Raw genomic sequence first — 22,535 nt, forward strand, 5'->3', positions numbered from 1 at the left:
CTTTCCACCTACTGACCTTGAATAATCGCAGAATATTGGCTACCATAATGGAGACTACACTGAAGGAGGCTCCTATAACACCTGTGACAGGTTTATGGGGCACGTACATCGGTGGTTTGTCATTTTCACATTTATATTCGGATATATCCTGAAAATAAATAAAAGAAAATTCAATCGTATCTATTCTACTTGCCAACCGAATTGATAAAAAGTATGGTTTTCATTTATATCCCAACAACAGTTTATTTGTTATTAAAAAATTGTACTCAAGGATTTTCAACAAATCACGTACAAAAAGATCTTTATGACAAAGATGGCCAGATCATACACGCATGTGTTCTATAGTAAGGTGTCATGCTGTTCCTCGCAGTCCCCGTATCCCCTTGGCGACAGGTGTCACAAGACTGAAATTTCACGTAGAGTAATTTCAGGGAAAAGCGAAGAAATGTAAGTAAGTTAAGTTAAAATTGTAAATTAAAATTTTTCTCCTTTTATCTCGAGCTTGAATTCTCTAATTTGACAAATTTTAAAACAAAAGAGGATATAAAGGATACACGAATCATTCACGTATAGAGTAAGTAAATATGTCTTAACACAAAGAGTAATTTAATACAAAGGATAATACGTCAAATAATCTGGCTACCAGCTGTGCACTCACTAATACCTGGGTACCAGATGGTCGAGAATGTGAACAATATTACCTTAGTATCATCTTATCTATTGTTATTAAGATCAAATTAATTTTATACGATTCTTTGATTAGAAAATATTTTCAATTGTCGGTTTAAAAAAAATATATATGACATATATAATATAAGACGAATCTAATGGAAATTTTTAAATGCTTGATTTTTAATTGCCGTCCACAACTTCTAACAGAATAACTTTGTTTCTCTTTCGAAGAAGTAGTAACGAGTTAAGAGCGTAACGGAAGGTTGTGATTTATTAAAAACTTAGGAGACAAAGAGAATGGAGAGTTGTAGAAGAGATACCTCAAAGTATGGAGAGTATACAGAGTTTTAAAGAGACGCTTTAGGGCACATATGTTAGAGTTTAGCTACGGAATTATAGTCGTTGTAAGTTAGGAGCAATTAAAAAGATATATAAATTTCATCCATGATAAACTTTACCATTATAGTATAATTAACGTATTAATAAACGCGCATTAATTCACCGTAATACACGCAAGAACAGAACAGAATGTAAACTACTTATTAACATACCGCAAGTTGTTACAATATGTAATTGGATGGTATTCCAACTGCAGAATATCAAAGAGCTTTGTGCAATATAATAGAAGATCAATAGCAATTGTGATAATTCTGATAATATTATTTATAGTGAATTCACACTCTTATATTATTTTCAAATCGATTTTTAATACGATACATTCACAATTGATCTCTCAAATGACAAATATTGATATTGATATCTAAGAATGGAGAGAGAAATTGATTTCCATCCCTTACAATGGAACAGAAACATTTTGAAATCGTTGTATCTATGATTATGATTTTATTATATTCGAAGGAAATTCTTATTCATATATTGCACATATCTTGAATACGTACTTCTACATAATTCTTCTGCCTTGTTTACTGACCTGGCATACACTATTGATTTTAAGTGACCCCACAAATAGAAATTGGAATTTTCCCATGTCAACACATATGTACAGTGATATATGAAAATATTCGTACACATGCTACAATTTTACATATACGTGTATTAGGCTTAAATTTCCAGTTTTGATCCAGTATTGAAGATGATTACATTCATTTATCCAATTTTGGTATTATTTAATAGCTTTTGCTAGTTCAAGAATTTGATGGCATTAAGAGTAATTTAATGACAGAAATTTTAATTTTATCTCTCTTTTGCTATACTTATATAATATTCTTTCTTTTCATTCAAAATATAGAGATTAAATATTTTTAACTTTTATTTTATTTTAAAAGATTTTGTTTTAATTTGAAATTTATTCGGAATGCATTTTTAAATAACGTGTAATTTTTCTTTGCAACTTTTTCGGAATCTTTTAATTTTATTTGGAATAGAATTATTCGAAACAATTCACCATATTAAATTCATTTTATATATGGAATATAATCATAATTCTCAAACAACATTTTCACTTCGTATATAATTCAATGCATTTTTGAAAACATTTTATGCTTTTAGAGATATTTTCATCGATAAACACAAGAAATATTTATATTGCAATTGTAAGAAAGCGATAATGTTTTATCAATAAATCTGAATGGATAAAATTTTTTTTATATATGTTTCTATAAAAGTACTAATATAAGTAAAAAGTAAATGTACGTATAATTGCATAAAAAATATATTTAGATTTAATAAAATTTTAATTTTCATGCTTTTATTTATGGTAAATTTAATATTTAAATATCAATTAAATTATCATTTCAACTGAGAGAATAGTGTAGATAATTTATAGTTCATTTCGAAGGTACAGTTTATTGAACAATGAAACGTTCAATAAACAATTAAATGATTTTATTCGTTGATTTGTTTATCGACAATCTCTGTACAACGTAAAATTAATACCACGAGTTCCAAAAATAATTGATAAACAGTTGATGATTCATTCATCTATGAATTTCGTGGTTTATCCAAACTCAGAAATGTTATTATAATTATAATTTTATATTACAAAATAATTTCAGTTTCAATATTATTAACATTTCGACAAAAAGTTGGAATAATTTTCAACCACTGCTATTTCAAAATGCAAAGTTATAATAGAATTAAAATTTAATATTAATAATAAATAATTAAAATAAATGATTAAAATATTAAAATTACTAGATGAAAAAAAAGTTTTTGTTTAGATTTATATACATAAACAATACAAACGTCCATTATGTCTGAAATCAAAGGAGATGATAGGATATCGATTCTAAATTTTCTACTTCAAATCAGATACTAAAGAAATAGTGGCCTTTGCTAAGGATATGTCTGCATCAGTGCTTATCGTCGCATCTGGATAAAATAAAAGCTCAGGGGTAGCAGATGCTCTTCCGAATCATTTCTAGTCGAATAAGAATTTTAAATACAACATGATATCTCTTCCATATCTTCTGTTTCTTTAAAAAGTTAATTAAAAATTAATAACTTTTCTTCTTTTTACTATTATATCGTTATCTTATAAGCACTGTTAAAATTATAACAAGACTAATTTTAAATATAATTTCAATTAACTTATTTATCACAATTATTAATCATATTATTATATTAAATATTTTTAATTAATATTGTCAATCAATTTTATTGAAAATAAATTCTTAAAATGAAAATCATGTAAAAATTTAATGTAAATAGAATCTAATAAAAGTAAAATTTGAAAGTGATCGATGTTACATCTATTAACTCTATCGATGTTAAATAGGTAAATTTCAATCTACCTGAATGAGCCTTGAAGGCATATTATAAATAAGATAATCTTAGAAAACGTATAATTCTGATTATAACAAAATATAAATTTTAAATTTTGAAAAAATCGCAAGAAAATATCTTTAAATTAATAATCGATAAAATTATATACATATATTTTTTTTACAACTAACAAGATTCTGAAATATAATTGAAATATACTTACTTGATTCATATAGGATCTAACAAATTCCATACTCTGGTCAAGCGCATAAGTGTCACTACTGCAAGAATCGAGAATAAGTGCGCCCAAGGTGGTGTTAGGTAATAAATCATCGTCTGAATTTATCTCGTCCAAAACGTACAACATAGCCTCCAAACGTTGCATCCCTTTCTCTTCTTTCACTGCACCGCATGGTGATTGACCGATGGAACCTGCCACCTTTGAATATAAAAAGAATACACGGCCATGAATAAAATACATGTGTAATATAATCGACTCTCAGCTTGTTCGATAATCGTGCTTTCTTACATCTTGTTTTTATATATAAATCCACTTTGAAAGGATTTCTTCATAAAGAACGAGCTTTTATTTAAAATCAATTTTTCTTCAAACATGATACAAATAATCTATTAATACTTTTATGGTTCACAGAAATGTGTAGTATTTGCAAAGATAGGTTTACGCTTTTAAAAAATAACCCTTGAAAAATAAAAGATCATACTTTGTGAATGATATATACACATAACATGTGTATGTGAAAATATATACAAAGCAAAATGCTCCTTATTGTTATAATATTTTGAATTATACATGTATCGCTATATTGAAAATTTACATGTAAATTGACATGTAAGTTTAAAAGAATCTCATTCATAAATAATTCTCATTCTATCTTTGGTTTCTTATTCGTACAATAATAAATTATTACGGAGATAAACATTAAGTATAAGATGTGTATCTTGAATTAACAATCCTCTTTATTTGTAAATTCTCGCAATAAAAATGATAATCAAATAACAATGTCAGTTTTGGCCAATCGACAGAACCGATTGCCGATTTTAAATCAAGTTACAAGTATACATAAGAGTCAACAACATTTCGAGAGCGAGAAGATTTGTACAAGATTTTCACAATAGTATATCTTATGTTCCACTTTCTGTATATAGTATATATACCATATAGTATATGTATCTATATAAGGTGAGATAAATGAAACGTGACAAACTGTTTTCTTCGAAACTACTGCAAATACATTTTTTATTAAATTACGAATGGTATAATAAAAAAAAACGAAATTTTTCCAATGTGATGTGGTTAACTTTTAAAAAAAAAGTACTAGAAAAAAATTAATACGATTTTACGATTTACGATATACGAACAAAAATTTCAGCACATATTACATTTGAATGCATGAAGCATTTTAATTGCTGAATCTTTTTTATTGTTGAAAATTCGATTTAAAAAATTCGAAATAAGAAACTAGAAATTTTAAAATACACAAATAATAGAAAAAAATCGAACAATGTTTTCCGTTTCATTTTTTTAAATCGTACAATATTTAAAACCATTCTCGTTTCGTTATTTATGAAGCCTCGTAGCTTTCGGTTATAAAATTCATCTTGTGTATTTTCTTTTACTATTTTAATTCGAATTGAATATTAATTGAATCTTAATTCATCATTGTTGGTCGCATTTTATATGAAATAAAAGCAAAAAATAATAATTCGAAATAATAATTTATATCTAATAATTTTATAATAGCATAAAAGTATTAAGCAGTAACTTTATTTTCTATCAAAATCTATTAGATATTTTGAAATAATTTTATAATTGAATTAAATAAAATTAAACGAAAAAAAAAAAAGAAATAATTTCATAAGCTTTTGTAGTTGCATGTGCGAGATGCTATGAGAAAAATTGTATTTGTGACGCAGTGGACTATGTAATGAAGACCGGAAATTGTTGGAAAAATTATTTCGCGAAAAATTTATATAAACACGAAAGAAAATATAAAAATTTCAATCCATAATAAAATATTGAAATAATTTAAAGAAAAATCATTTGTTTGTTTTTTAAATAAACTCAACTATAATTATACGAATATAATAATCAAAAAAAATATTTGTTATTTATGATATAATTATTTGTAATATAAATTATATGTTATTTAAACAATCATTGTTAAAAAATATTACTTAAATTGTAACATATATGTGACATGTCTTATGACATAATAATAACTTTCCATATATATTTATTATTTTGTCAACAAATATTAATTAACTTATTTTTTTATTATAACTTTCTTCTTTTTTATTATTTTGATCTATATGACCTAGATATCCTATTTTTCCGATTTTTGAACGCGTGAAAAATTTAAGTTTCAATAATTTGAGAATATTAAACAATACTTTAACAATACTTTAACACTCTAGTGACCCTCCCTGGGATTTTAATCTTACAATAGACGATTTTCTGCAGTTTCATTTCTTTTCCAGTGATTTACTATCTTCGTAACTTTCTTCAGAGATATTAAAAACTGATACGTTTTTCCCAAATGTGCCTTCTGTTATTTTCCCATTAAATATAAACGATTTTTTTATAGATAACTTTTATAGATAATTTTATAGATTAAAAATTTTCATAACTTTTAAGATTTAATAACTAATGGTGAAGAGATAAAATTTTTTATAACGTAATAAATATAAAAAAAAGAGAATAATCAAAGTGTTCAAACACTGAATGAAACATCTCAATAAATTATTAATCATTAAATCATTAATCATAATTGTTGAATCATAGTCATTTTAAAGTGCATGGTATGACTTAATTTCAATTTACTGTTTAACTGTTAACGTGTATATCATAAACAATTAGCTGTCTGTGTTTATCTTTAAAAGAGAATGCACGCTGGATGAGTCCAACAAATTGGCAAAGTTTTGTTAAACAGTGAAAGGAACAGTTGGAAAGTTTTCGTTAGTTCAGATGTAGCATAGATTCAACCATTAAAGCTAATTTGTAGAAAACTGAACCAAATTATTCTTACATTCTCCTCTATTATTTTATCTTCTAGAATAATATAATCATATTATTTTTAACAATGATATTTTTTTTTCACAGAATGAAATACCAAACATTTTGACTTATCAAAAAACAAATATTCGTTTCTTCAAGTTTTGTGGAAGTCAATTTCTCGCATCAATGGATTGTCCATCGAAAGAAAATCCATACATAGAAGAATTAAAATTGATTCTATTTGATTTATTGCTTAATACACGAAAATTTAAGTTACATATTTTTGCGACGATTTGTACACAAATACACAATGCATCTTTTAATTTCAAATATTTCGCGATTAAGGCATTAAATAATTTTAATTTTCAACGATAACTTTTAGCAACAGGCCAATTGCCATTTAAACAAGAATTAACCTCCCGACTCACTCTCGTGATCGCCTAACTATAAATCCAGACAGTTTGTCTTCACGCTACTTTTAAAAGATATACGTAGCATAGATCTTGGACATTAAACTGTCTAAAAGCGGAGCAGAGGCGAGTAATTCGCTCTTGAAAGCCGCATATGCATATATGTCAGCGTTAATACATACTTGCACTGAATAATTAATTGCCTTCCGGTGGAAACCACGTTCACGTTCACGAACTAGATTAATTAAAAAGGTTAAATAAGAGGATTGATCGGATCTCCATTAGATTATTCGATATTCAAAAATATAAAAGATGTTAATTTGATTTTGAAATAAAAATACCATGTGAATCGAACAATCGATAATATTTTATGTGAATATGATGCATTCACATAAAGATTAAGTTAGGAAAAAGAAAAGTATGTATTTTCAATTCCCTGGAGCTTGTGCGAAACATGCCACTTCTATCAATAAGTTAGAAGTGAGAAAGAAAGTAGAGCGCAACATTTCTGATTATACATAAGAGGACAAAAAAAAAAAAGAAAAAAGAAAAAGAGAAAAAAGGAAAGGAAAGGAAAAAGAACGTTTCGCATGATTATTTTTTTTTTTTAAGTGATTATAACGATTCGATAATTTGTTGAAATAAATGAGGATAATTTATTTACGTTATTTGCGAGAATATTTAAATTCTATTTCTCAGCTGTTATTCAATACTTTAAGTCTAAAAGATGTTTAAAAGTGTGTATTACCATTTTAGACGCATTTCAGAATATTTGTTTGGAGAGAAATGAATTTAAACGCACAAGATGAAAAAGATTTGATGAAAAAAAACTCTGAAGTATAGTTTTATGAAAATATTAATGACTGTATTGCAAAATGTTTCCGTTTTCTTTTTCAATGATATTGTACAATGTTTTCTTTTCTTTTGAAATATTTTTATAAATGTTTCTTAATCTCTTCTTTGAAAATCCTCAATTTTCCTTCATGACAATATACAATAATACAATTCTCTGATTTCGATATTTACGCTACAACTAATACATATAATGATACAGGATATAAATACAAAATAGAGCATGATCAATGATTATTCAAAATTTTTATATCGAACGAAATTTTCGATTCTTATGAAGCTTATGCCTCAGAAATGAAACTATTAGGCAGTTATCGAAGTTAGTTGAATTTGGTAAGTGGCTTAGTCGAAGTTGGTAATGAAATTTAATGACACAATGAAGCCGGGAATGTAATGGAATTTTGCTTTCATAAATCAATTTGGGACTATTTGGTAGAGAGTACGATGGAAATATACCTGTTCGTGCATAGGAAAGATTCCACCGAGGATAACGTCACCATTGATACGTATAAGCTTCGAGCCATCTTCATCGCGCCCCTTCCGAATGTGGCACTCGCATACAACGAGAGAACACGAAATCCATGTTAAAATTTTCGCCACACTCATCGTGTTCGCGAAAGCTTAAATTGCTTTCTAATATCTGGAAAAGTAAAATTGAAAAATTATTTCCTTCTATCGTCTCATTACGCATTTTATCAACATATACAAGTTTACAAAATTTTGACATTTTTTTTATAACAGTTTGATGAGGTATTTGTGGATTAAAAATGAACAATTCTACAACTCTTTAGACTAATGTAACACATGTACATATGCGTTACGTATGCAAAGATACTTTCTTTTGAAGAATACGTAATATCATGGATTGTTGGTTTCAGGATTATCGTGAAATACATAAGGAGTGGATAAAAAGATGAATTGAAATGAGTGATGCATGTTTCTATTCGTAAATGACAAAACTTTACACGAAGGTAATGTTTTTTAAAACTGTTTCTTATTATTTGATCGGAGAATCAAGAGAATTTAACTAATTTACAACTTTAATTAAAATTTCGTTTGAAACGAAATATTTAGAAATGCAAAAGTTTTATAAAGTCAAATAAATGTAGAATGGAATAAAAAATTATTGTTTATTTCGCGTATCATAGATCCCTACGAGATCATTTTTGACAAAAGCTGGAACAATGTAGCTGACAGGATTTTTGTTCCCAACTCCACACAAAAGTATTGATTTAGTACTCGCTTTATCTACTTCATCCAACGTTTCTCTCTCCAACGTGTTCTTTATTCTCTATCCTTTCAATATAAAAATTTTATTTACTAGTCAAACGATAAATCTATGATACTTTCATTATATACTTTAATATATTAATCTCGTTAAAACTTTATTTTCGATAAATTAAATATCGATTTTTAAACGGCATTAGAAGCGAAATGAATTTGAATAAAGGGTAACGTAATGTAATTTGTTACATTAATCTCTATATGCTTGTTGTTACTTATTTATGATTACAATTAATTATCATGACCGAGAAAGGATTTATTGCACGAAATGTTCTTTGTATCATGTTGAATGGAAAAACCAATCATCCAATTATTTATTCGTATTATGGTTCAGTTCATGATATTGATCTTCAAAATTGTACAATTATAACAGGAAATGGCACCTCTCCGATATAAAAAGAACTGATTGCTCAATTGAATTTAATTTGTTCGTGGAATATAATCATGGAATATAATCATTGAAGCAGAAATCGGATTAAAACATTTATGAGAATTAATTAAGGATTATATTTACAAAGACTAAATATTAGATTTGATTGTGAGATATTAAATAATAACATTTGATCGATAATCTAAATACGTATGGTTAGTATGTGTGCAAACATTTGTAAAAATGTTTCATCCTTTGAGAACAATTTTCCAACGATTCAACAAGCATAGTGTTGCATTGTATACACGAATCATATTAACTCGTATCACATAGAATATGAACACAATTCTGCATCTTTCGTTATATAGAAATATAATTAATATTCGGAATATAAATAAATTTATAATTCATTAAAAGTATTTTGTGTTTATCCTTGAGCAATGAAATATTCGAGTGGAACGAAATAATTTGTTGATATTTACTTGATAATGTAAATAAAAAAAAGTTCCAAGAATATAATTTATTGACAAAACGAAGTATCTTATGATAATTAATTAATTAATTTTCGATAATTCAATTTTAAAAAATATATTCAAATTATAATAAATTGAAAGTTAAAACAAACTATTTTTTTCTTTTTTAAATAAAACAAGAAAAGGAAAATAACCATGTGCAAAATAACTTGTGCAACACTATATTAACGACATCATTTACGTGTCACGTTTCACAGATGTAAATTCAACGTGTGCGCATCGGTATCTCATCTGAAGCTACGAAAAATGTATGTAATTCACAGAGAGTTGAAAAATACGCCATTGCACATGAAAGTCACGTTGAACGTTCCACGTACCCTTATCAATGGGACATATGTACTCCACTCGATACAATACGAAATATCCAAACTATTTCTTTCATTCCTGACCTCGTATCTCTCTTAAAATCGTTATATCGCACATAGCTGAATTTGTCTTGATACCTTAAAGTGGAGGAATATTGAAAAGTTTGTATATGATAAAACGTGCAGAATTCCATTAGAAAATTAAACATCAACTTTCTTTCCCGAAAAATATTTCGAACGTAAAAAAATTTATTATCTTGATTATAAAAAAAAAAAAATAACAAAAGAATCTTCCATTTTACCGCATTTTTGACATTTATGAGAAGAAATGAAGAATAAGATATAATAGTGCGGATGTCTTGTACGTTATATTTCTTATTATTTCTTAAAATAATGAATGGTATATGGATAAATAATAATTTTAAGGTGGAATGTAGGAACAAGTTTAAAATTAAATGGTAAATATTCGATGTAACATCCAAATAAAGTTCCTAGATTCCTATTCCTAGAACTAGTATCTAAACTAAAATAACTTTTGCTAGAGGCAACGAAGTTTGTTTGAGAAATTTATTGACTGTGACGGTCATTGCTTTCAAACATGAAAAATAGAGAACAAATTTCGAAATAAATATTGTAGAAAGTAACATCGGTAGAAAATATGATTAATCATGTCATATTTCTTTGTAATTCTACCATCACATGTATCTCATACAAATTTTTCTTAATTTTTACGAATAAATATTATATTATGAAATTATATGTTTCGTTATTAAATTAAATAAAAATCGTGGAAATTCGTAATTTTTAATTTTTACGTTGCATAGATTTATGAAAAATCAAAAAATTTTGATATTTACGTGTTACTACTTTGTTTAAATATAGACAAGTAATTTTTATAATTTTTATAATATTATTTATAATTACATGATATATATTTCCATGAAATAATTAATTATTAAAATGAAAAAGTATTCTGGTATTCTTAAATTTCAATTAGGTCATTCGTATTTTAAAGATTTGATTTTAGTTTTAATTTAGCTTTTACATAATCAAGCTTATCTCTTTTGTTAACTAAATAGAAAGTGATTTAAATCCTGCTAAAATGTTCATTCCTTTGTAGGGAGATAAGATTAAAGAACAACGAATTAACAAAAGAGGATTAAAAAATTTCTTTTATTCGCTTGCAGAAGTTGGTGTTTTGATATTCTAGATGAAGTTCAGCTAAATGAAATCCGGTATATCAATTATTTAGAAAAAAGTTATTGAAAAATGATATTTAATTTATATTTTTTATAATTATATCTCGATCAAAAGAAATATAAATATAAAACATAATAGAAATAAATTGTTGTGCAATCAAATTATTATTAATAAATAAATCATTTGTGCGCAAACGTGATCGAGACAAATCTTTCTAAAAACTTACTTTATGTAATTTTTCTGATTCTGTATTACAATAGAAATTTTACAATTTCTATATATTATCCTTATGCAAATCGCTGCAAAACTATCATTATTTATGCAAATATTTTGCGTTAAGCTTACTTTATGTGATATTGTAGCGAAAACTTTTTATTATCTTTATGAAGATCCATGGATAATTTACAAAGCCCATGTTAATAATTATAACGAAATTAATAATTAATAATTTTATAATAATCGATCGTTTGTATAACTCTTTAAATCATGCGTAATTTTTATAATTCGGCGTATGAAGTGCAATCTCAATTTCGAAAACTCTTTCATCTATCAATCATTTCCACGAATCGAATTCTTGATAGAAATTTCCGCGTATAAGGAAAATTCTATCGTAATTTCGAGTAAAGGAAAAATTTCTATCTGTAATTTCGCGCTCGACCGCGTTATCAATTTTTCAAATGAAAAGAATTCGCCGCATGGTGTCCAAAAAAACGATATTAGACTGTCAACGCCTTTATTCTGTACTGCAACCAATGTGTTTCCTTTACATCGTTTCTGTTCGACACAATGAAATACGAAATACGATATTTATTTTAGCGAAATTTATCACTAACGTTCTCGAGGAGGAAAAATTGTTTTTTTGATAAAAATTTTATCCTACTTCTCCATATCATTCAATCGTTTAATTATAACGAATCGATCGACGAAGCATTCGAATCAAGATTTTTTTCAAGGATATTTGATCATTGGTATGGTATTTGATTTGAAGATTAAAGCGAGGAATAACTTGAAGGTCGTTTGAAGGTCAAAATGAATGATCGATACCATTTGTCACGATGGAAGAATAAAATTATTTTAAAGATTGTCTTAAGCTCGCTTGAAGATCGATCCAAGATCATTCATTTAAATCGATTTGAATCGAAGTTAGTTGTTCAAAATGTTAATTGTTGGGACTAATATAACATAATTTTCCGCATTCGAAATTGTCTAACACAAACAAGCAATTAACAAGCATAAAAGAATTAATAAGTTGAAATTTACGAGTTACAGTGGATGTTTTCCATGTCACAAATCGTAACAAGCAACATTTCGAAAGCAGATTGTAGATAGGAATGTAGCCTATGACATCAGAAAACTATTACTGTAACTGTTACGGAATGAATATTTATAGTGGGATAAAACGTAAATATCAAAATTGCGTGACTGTTTTCCAATAATAAAAAATGTGCCCTTTAATCTTCCAGATTAAATCAGAAAAATCTAGTATCTGTTGAAACAAAATTTTTAAACGTTATCGAAACTTTAATTATTACATGCTTTTTGTTTTATAAATGTATTTTTGAAATGTGGTTGTCAAATTTTTTATAATTCTTAGAGATAGGATAAAAAATGATCATTTTTATTCCAATTTAAAATTTGCAAATTCCTCCGTATAATCTCCGTAAAGAATTTATTTCGTAAGTTCAAAATTTTTTCAATTTACCTAATTGTTTATAAATATTGCATTTTTTTTAAAGAAAATTAAATATCTTTATTTTCTTGCATTAATTGTAACGATTGTTCCAAAAAGATTCCAGTTTCTTTAATTATAAAATGCATAAAAATAAACGTTATCTTAACAGAACATCATTTCTGAGAAAAGATATTTTAACAGAGATATCGAATTCCTTTGCAGTTTCCTTTAATTCGTCCATGTGAAGTAAATATTTGTCCATTCGATATTGGTATAAGTTATCCAGATAGCACTTTATTAACTGCATTAAACGTATAGAAATTAATTTATTATCATATATATCTTGTTTTTCACGACACAACTTTTTTTTTCCCAAGATGTCATTAATTCGTAATAACATTATAATAACAGAGAAATTACAATAACAAGGAATAAAATTTAAAAAAAATTAATTTAAATGTTTTTTTCAATGCTAATAATTTGCAGTTATCAACGGAACGTTGATATCATGGCTACTTCTTTAACGTCTCATGGCTTCTGTGATACAAGAGGCCCAGAGGGCACTCGAGCTCACGCTTGGATAACGCTTGATGTAAAGTAAGGTTATATTGAATAAAATTATGCAAAATATGTATCTTCTTTATTTTTACAATAACGTAAAAAAAAAAGAAAAAAAAGTAACGAGCAACTTGTCAGTTATAACATTTTTTGTTCAAACTTTTCTTATTAATTTTTTGCTTAAAAAAAAACCTGCAACTAAAAAAAACCTCTCTCGAGTTTTTACATTACGAGTAATTTTCTTTTTTACGTATTAACGTGATAACACGCTTATAACGTGTGTTTATACCTTAATTGTAATTATTTTGTATAATAACACAACATCGCTAATTTTTATTAAATATTCTGTTTTTCTTAAAGGAAAATTTTACCAGTAAACTTTCTCGTTAAAATGAAACCATCTTTATGTTTAATTATCGAGCCAATTCATCGAGGTAATCATTTTTCATTTATCGATGGGCAAAAAATTTTCTTATTTGTTCCAAGTAATTAAAACTTCGATTTATCAATTTACAATCTAGATACATCGCTTTATTTTTATGCTCTAATTTTCATAAAATGAAATGAAAAGTGTTTCAGTTTGGTAAAGATAGAAAATGTTATATCAATTATATCCCGTTTCGTAGAAGATATGATAGATGATTTATAAATAGTTCCGAGCAATAATGAATATTTTCCTTCATTATGAGTGAACGTATCGAACAAAGTGATACTTAAAAAGTATCAAAACGAATCTTAAAAACGTGCACAAAAAATAGACGCGAAATAAATATCGATATTAAAATATTATATTTCGTACATTTATCACAAATCTTAAAGGAAGTCTCGTAATGAGTTATCGATCGTTCTTTATGAAAGTACAAATTACGATCTGTTACTATTATATTTTACTTTTAGTTCTTTTAATCATCCACACTACAATTCATCGAGGTTTAATTTGTGCCTGCCTTCTTTTTTTTCTTCTTCTGTATTTATTTGAATAAATTATACAAACGAATCGAATTTCGTTTAAATTTATATTATGTAATTTTTAATATTTTATTTATACTAATACAAGTTTTTTATTAATAGAAATAAATAAAAATTCGATTTTTAGAGAATGGCTTAATATTGTGAAGAAATACGAGAATCTGAAGGAACTTAATAACTAATTAGTATCTCGTGTCGTCGCTTGTTCAATAGCAATTGCCGTGTTATATCTTTCCCGTAGAATCAACGACCTCGATACATGAACCACCACCCTCGTTGCCGAGGTACCGTTAATTACTGGAAAAACCATATTGAAGAGGATGAAGATCGACAGTTAGCCACCCAAGGTGGAAACCGTACAACCATAATATGCCCTGGAAAATTTAGGTTTAAAATTTGAGTTAAGAAAATTAAGCGTTAAATATCATAGAAATTACGTTCCTTGAATAGTTCGTTTACACTTTTAAATCGATGAAAATAAATCGAATGTCGTTAATAAGAGTTAATAACGTTATTTCTTAAGAGATTAGAAGAATATTTTTTAAAAAAAGATCATGTTCACAACTATCCTTGTGAAAATAGGCATTAACGTTTACTCGGGAGCATGTAAGTCCACATGTTGCAAATTTAACTCGGTGCAAATGTTCATGGAAAATTTCACGTACCGTACGAATGTCAGTACGAATATGAAAAAGTCTACGTGTACCAGGACATCCGCCAATTTCGTATATACGAATGTCAATAGAAAAATCCATATACGTACAACACAAATGTCAAGAGAAACGGTGGAAAAATTCAAACACGTACGTATGGATAAAACGATCGTGGATAAAACGATTTATATATAAAAAAATAAATAATCGATCGTGAACTTACTTCGAAATGTATTTATTCATTACAAATGGCATTTTAGCGATAAAGAAGGGTATAGATCCTCCTCTTGTTTCAATATACTCGTACAATAAGATTTTAAAAAATCTCCCGAGTTGTCGTTTGTTCTTTATAAATGTGAAAAATTTCTTTCGTGAATTGAATTGTTAAAAAGGAGGAGATGTTGAGCACAACGTGAATTCAATCAATATAGAGTGAGATATATTTTCTAGACGCATACATATCTATGTATATGCATACATTTTTCGTACATATTAATGGATATCTGAGCTTTTTGCTGATAAACGTTACAAAGGAATGTACAGGGTGTACCAAGTTTTTCCTGACGAGACAACTGAAACTAGAATATTCTATGAAAAAAATTAGCTCCTTGTTGCCAGATATTTTTTTATTAAAATAGTTATATACGGATACGTCTTCTTTCAATTTTATTTTTTTAATATTTTGACACTGTTTCGTGCAGAACAACATTTGAAACATCTTGTAAGTATATCTTTTGCCCTCAAAGGGTTAATTTTAGATGCAGAATAACCTTTCAATTTTTCAACGTTCTTTTTGAATCTATTTTTTTTTTTTCTACAATATTTATTTCTTTCATATAAAATGTCTGCATATTTTATTATTCTTATATTATCGTTATTAAGTACAACAATTACAACATTTTCACATGAAATAAATCTTTATTGAATTTTTATTTTTCACATAATAATTTAAATCAGAAAATAAATTTTTAAGTATTGTTTTTATATATTTACAGAGTGAAAAAATATTAATTTCACTCATAACGATCTCTATAATTTTTATATATCATAAGATTGTATAGATTTATAAATCGTTACAGATATGTTTGGATCTTAAATAGGTCATATTTTAATTAACGTGTCTAGTGCATGAAAATTCGGCCAGATTGGTATTTCATTTTTCACTTGTTTTACTTATCGACACCTCTATTGATTCCGGCTGGCAGTGGAGCAAAGAAAAGGCGTTTCTGTCGAAACGAAAATAATCCTCGTGAAAGAGGATGTCAATACTGTTTCCGTAATAAAACATTACAATAAGAACTGCACGACGAGGAACGAATAAAAAGATGCGGTTCTGCTAATAATAGACTGATAAGTTGAAAATTGCCCGGATAATACAATTATGCCATTGCAATTTGTCATTTTTGCCTATTGATTTATCTTAATAACTTAATAAGAATTTTCTGTACGATTTTCAAAAAAATTAATTAGTTAAGAGGAATCAATAGGATCACAAATCATTGGCAATATCATAATTGAAAATCTTGAGAGGCCAATCTTGTCCAGGCATAATGGATATTCTATTCAACTAAGGTAAAAAGTTGGCTTTATCCATAAAACTATTTTTACACAATGAGAATCAAGTGGAGAAGTACATAAAAAGAACAGAGGGGAAAATCTTTTCCTTAAATTTGACGAATAGCTTGATGTTTCCTCGGCATTCAGAGTACCTGCGGTCACTCCGAATATATCCAAAGATAAAAGTCCTTCTCTTCGGAGTTTATATCTTCCATTGAAAGAAGAAAAAAAACCTTGACGTTAACGTCGAGCGATAATTTTCTCCTAAGGAAGAAAGGCGCGCTATTTTTAAGAGAGAAATCTAGAATTTTTCTTAAAATAAAGCACTTGCAAAAGCACCGGGTATTAATACAAGTGAACAAGTATGAACGTGAAACTAGTCTTACTCTCCAGCGATCACATTTAAGTCGTAAAAATTACAAACAATTTAGATGCTCAAACGGAGGAATGGGAGGAGAAAAATGATCGATATTATGTTTACAAAGTTCATAAATAAGGTATTAAGGAATTTTATGCTGCGTCCATCTATAAATTCAACTCTTCCTTTCCATCCATCTGGTGGTTCCTATTCCGTTACTGATATACGAAACGTGATTATTTTCGAAAATATATAACACGTTTTAAAACACGCATGAAACGGATTACGGATACGGTATACATACATAACGAGCATTAAATTTCAATATTTAAATTTCAGCTGCCGGTCTTGCGGCAAGTCTCAGAATTATCGTTTAACTGAAACTTTAAAATCAATTTTGTTCTGCATCGTTAAAAGGTGCTCTGCCTTCATAGTTTTTCCAATACAGAAAATATCCCCCCTTTTGAAAAACTTTGGGTAACTGGTAACAAGCTATGTCCTTTAAGTCCTTTTGATCCTCTCACTTGAGATTCCAGAAGCAGCGAAGCTATTCGTTTCAGATACTATATTAATCATTTCTCTTCCTCACAGATATAATTCTTTACTTTGCATACATCCTAAGATATGTATATTTATTTGAAATAAATTTGAAATAAATTTTTAAAGCAGAATTTAAAATGGGGTAGAAAAATAATCGAGTTCGAAAAATAATTATTGACTTCTTGTGAAAGAGGGAAATATTTAAGACACGTTTTCCTCGAGACACGCCTTTGTTGCCTCTACTATCCGCAATGTCTCGTATGTACCCAGAAAATAGATCCAAACCTTATATATAAAGGCTCCATAACCGCACACTCTATAACTATACAAAACAAACTATCCTCGTTCTAGATCATCGTGCTTCCTAATCTCACCACTTTGGGGATGATTCTCTCCGTCCATTCAAAATCCATAACTCGAGCCAATGAGAATAGACCAAAATCAACATTCAGATTCAAGGTAAAATTTGTCAAAATATCGAAACATTACGTTCTATATCTGAATATTAAAAAACGCATCTCTCCAAATATTTTGTAATTTCGTTTTATGATAATTTTTACTTTTACATTATTTGCTATGTATAATCGAATCTATAAAAAAATCTAAAATAAATTCGAGTATTGATTTATAGGTAATTTATTTCACTTTACAAGTACGTAAAGATTTTTCCTAAAAATTAAATAAATGGATAAATGTTCAAACTGAAAGAAATCAAGGATTTTCGATGGTCAATAGTGTCGACACTCTATATCCTCGCCTGTCAATCAAAGTCGGGATATATCGTTTATGCACAGGTCAACGTTAATTAAGAAATCTGCTAGTTCAGATATGTATTGTACAAGAAGATTCATCCAATGCATGAGCTTCAAACTTCACGAACAATTATTTCAATCGTTTATCGGTTAATGAATCGAAATTATTTTTGTCACAAAAGAAGAACTTTCAATATGAATTTTTACATATTTTTTTCCCTTGTCTTCAAGATCACTTTCAATAGTTGTATATATTTTTTATTAAATAAAATTTGTTTTAAAGAAATTTATTTCATTCTTAACTTTAATGTATCAATTTATTTTACAATACGGGATAAATGAGTTGCAATTCAGAAAATAAAAAAAAATGACAATGGTAATAAAAATATAAAGAGAAAACAAATCTTTCGTGATTGAAACGAATCGAAGATTCGAAGATAGCAACGTGTGATAAAATATCATGTAATGTGTAATAATATTTATGAAAAAAAAGATGTATATGAAGTGGACTTTAAGTCCTCTATAAAAACAGGAATGCAATTTTATTACTATGCAGTAAAAATTAATTGGGACGAGTGTCGTGACACGAAAATTACTCCAAAATTATTACTCCGCCAAAAAGAATTAATCGAAAATGCACGAGAAATTGATTTCAAAAATTACAAAGACATAGAGTATTGAATCAATCGAACATCTAATAAAAATTGAGTTTTTCACTTTCTCTTCGTGCATATCAAAATCGTTTAATTAAAAAAAAAAAAAAAAAAAAAAAGAAAGGAAGAAAAGGAACATATATTACACATATAATAAAATATTTGTTCGCCTGCTTTTAAAAAATTTGTTCATCGGCATTATATCGTATGAACAAAAGATATGAACAAAGACGCATTGTTCATATTTCCAATCTACTTCAATTTCAACTTCCAATCTGTTACAACATGAAAAGTTGAAACAATTGTTTGTTGCAATTGTTCGACTTTTGTTATGGTCTAGATATAGATAATCGATATGCTACCTTTTCATGAATGAAGTTGGTAGTTACAATTAGATTTCATTACATCTGATTAGACCATTCATAAGTGAAAAACAATTCTGATAACTGGGTTATAGTACATTTATTCCAAGTGGAAGTGAAAATTTTCGATGGAGGAAATTTTGAGTGGTAGATAAAAAAAGAAACAAAATGTAGATACACGTGAAACAATAATTATACGATATCCAATATAAAATACGATTAACAATTGGAGAAAGAAGAAATACTTTAATTTAATATTCTGATTATTTTTCATCGTTACATTTATATTTCTTACACCATATATCTCGTTTTTATAATATCAATTATTCGAAATTATTACCCATCGATCGCGTCATCTTTCTGAAAATACGATAGCAACGATTTCTCGTTAATTTTATCTAGGAAAAAAAAAAAAGAAACATAAGCTTTTGATTCAAATGTTTCTCTTATTTATTCGAATTATTCATTCGCATGACTTCATATAAAATTTAGATAAATTTTGTAACAAATGCACAGTGTCTTTGAGGTCTTTTTCACTCGTTTAAATGGAATATTAACGAGATACGTTATCTCGTACGTGTAAAAACTGAAGAATAGCTGATGCGAAGGTAGAAACGAAACAAAACGTATCTTTTTAAAAGATCAGATTAAATTGTGACGTAAATGACTCTTTTGAGGATCACGCATCATGTAATCGATTAACGTTGTATTAAAATTTAAAAGTCGAAAGGAAAATCGAGAAAGATATAAAAAGATTAGAAACTGTTAGAAATTGTTCGCGTTGTTTCTTTTTTTTTTGGTTCTCGATCAATAATCTTGTAATCTTCTTGTTCAAGCGATCTCAGAACAACTTAAGTTAGTTATCTTAACTTAAAGCTGTCTTGTATCGTATTAAACTCTCGAGGTATGATCATACTTTAAACGTGTCGAGCGTACTCGATTGTCTAAAGTGAGCCCAATTACTTCGAATACTTATATTCAATCGTGAAAAGTACTCGAATTCGAATATCCCTTGTTGCTATTACTATTTATCTCCACTAATTTAGATTTTCAGATTCGTTATTATGACCTAGGCGAGGAAGAAGAATCGAACTAAATATCGATTAGGATTGAATTCGACTTCACCTTTCTAAAATCTTTTAAACTCGCACAGACTGAATCTTCTGATTTGAACTTCTGATTAACTGATAATGGAATCAATGATTGAATACCGAACTGATTAAACAATCTTTCTTAATTAGTCTTATTCCCCGCATCGGGTGTCGACTTTTTTACTTCAAAGTTATCCCTTTAAAGTTATTTGTTCCTTAAAGACCACTGCTACTAACTAGTCAAAAGTTTCAAAAGATGTCGCGACTCTGCTCCACTCTTCTGCTCGCCCTTTTAGAAGTGAAGTGATTTTAAGTGAAGCTTCGAGAGGGTCTCTGTGGCTGTTCTCCGAGACAACTGACTGATTATAGACGATGTTAACTCTGAGATTCGAGTCAATGGACTCTCTCTCTCTCTCTCTCTATAAAAAAGTAACGAGTGGAACGATCGAATGGTTCGTTCGATTCATTAGAAAATATATCGAATATATCGTTCGTAAAAGGTAGATACTCGACTATTCCATCAGATGTTGGCACTTAAGAATTTGAGAAAAGAAATCAATCTGTTGGGATTAAAATAGTCCGCGAAAGAGAAGAATTAATTAAACTAATCAGAAAGTTATTCCGATACGAAACATAGTTAAAGTTGAGAGAGAGCATTTTCTCGTTACCCAATTCTGTGGTAAACCGGGAGCCTCGAACTTAAATCAATGAAATCGCAGAACAATCAAACCGAGCCGAATGCCTCGAATATCGAAGTATAGTTCGATTATTCGTTCAAGTTTCGAAAAAAATTCGATTGCTTTCGAATTGTGGGTACATCGAAGCTGAACGAGTCGCTTAACTTTTCGATGCGAAAATTAAATTCATCGATTATTACTCTCAAAAAGTCAAGAATTTTCAAAAATTTTTGTTTCTCAAAATGATCACAATCGTGCTTTAGGAAAATCAAAGTCTCGAGAGGATTTTCAAATTGATTTAACGTATGCGATTAAATGTATTTAATGTATGTAGTAAGATAAATGGAGTAGCGATTCATTACTAACACGATCGTATTATGAATAGATTTGTATTTGCATATATCGAATAACTTTTGTTAGTAATAATGTTACAATCTGATATTAACGTATTCGAGAACCAATTCCCTCGGTTTACATTCGATATGTCGAACAGGCTTATTTGCGATATCGAGTATGCTCTTCGATATAAAATTTAACGTCAAGGCTGAGTATTTTTTATCCGAGATGAAACTATGAAACGAAAAAGAAATAAATATTCATTCTGTATTTTTTTCACACTTTTAGAGAAATACAATAATCTTATATACAATAATCTTTCTGAAGCTACTTTTTACGTTTATATTTGTATCGTGGAAAAAAAGTCCAAAAAGACAGATAATGTTCTTACTTTTTTACTGTATTGCTTAATAATTATCTTTGGTGTAAATTTAGAAAATTTTGTCTCAATAAGAAAATCTTTGTTTTTTGCAACTTGTGCTTGCAATTCTTGATGATAATCATACTGCGGTGAATAAAGGATTAAGTGGTTCTAGTTTAAACAAGTGTCGCGTATAATTGTTTAAGAAGTCAAGATAATGAAATTGCCATGTAATAAACTTTGAAATCTCTGTCATTTCAAAATGGAAATTTGCATAGTAAACTTCTATTCGGAACTTCTATTCGGATTGTGTGTATTCATAATTAGAAAAGTTTTCTTGATATATTGCAAACTATTCTTTACTTTATGCTTTTCCATTTATTCTGGATAATCGAAATTAAATGTAAGCACTTCGCGTAACGTGTTGTAAGATTAATACGGATTACACATGAAACACAATCGTTACGTCGAACTCAACAAATTTTTGAATTCATTTGAATTTACTTGAATTTTCATCCCGTCTATGATAAAAAGAGGATTCGAATAACGCGAAGAAAGGAATATGATTTGGCAAATCGTCGAGACGCATAGAACTTCGTAATTAAAGTTTCAAGATTAATTCAACCGATT

At 27.9% G+C, this 22,535-nt stretch overlaps 1 protein-coding gene across 4 annotated transcripts in view; it reads right to left on the bottom strand.

Annotated features, from left to right (window-relative positions):
* The window catches only part of LOC107996085 (metabotropic glutamate receptor 7-like), a 41,386-nt gene that overhangs the window by 9,564 nt on the left and 9,287 nt on the right, over positions 1 to 22,535 (bottom strand). For 3 of the 4 annotated variants that reach the window (XM_062074025.1, XM_028665865.2, XM_017053967.3), the window contains exons 2-4: positions 8,131 to 8,314; positions 3,620 to 3,835; positions 17 to 148 (exon numbers count right to left, since the gene is read on the bottom strand). In XM_062074025.1, the coding sequence (XP_061930009.1) occupies positions 17 to 148; positions 3,620 to 3,835; positions 8,131 to 8,280 (498 nt within the window). In that variant the 5' untranslated portion in view covers positions 8,281 to 8,314. Of the gene's footprint in view, positions 1 to 16; positions 149 to 292; positions 405 to 3,619; positions 3,836 to 8,130; positions 8,315 to 22,535 lie in introns of those variants that run through there. The other variant, XM_062074026.1, reaches the window with a different exon arrangement.

The sequence above is a fragment of the Apis cerana genome, linkage group LG4 (genome assembly GCF_029169275.1).
Source record: "Apis cerana isolate GH-2021 linkage group LG4, AcerK_1.0, whole genome shotgun sequence".
In the NCBI taxonomy this organism is placed as follows: Eukaryota; Metazoa; Arthropoda; class Insecta; order Hymenoptera; family Apidae; genus Apis; species Apis cerana.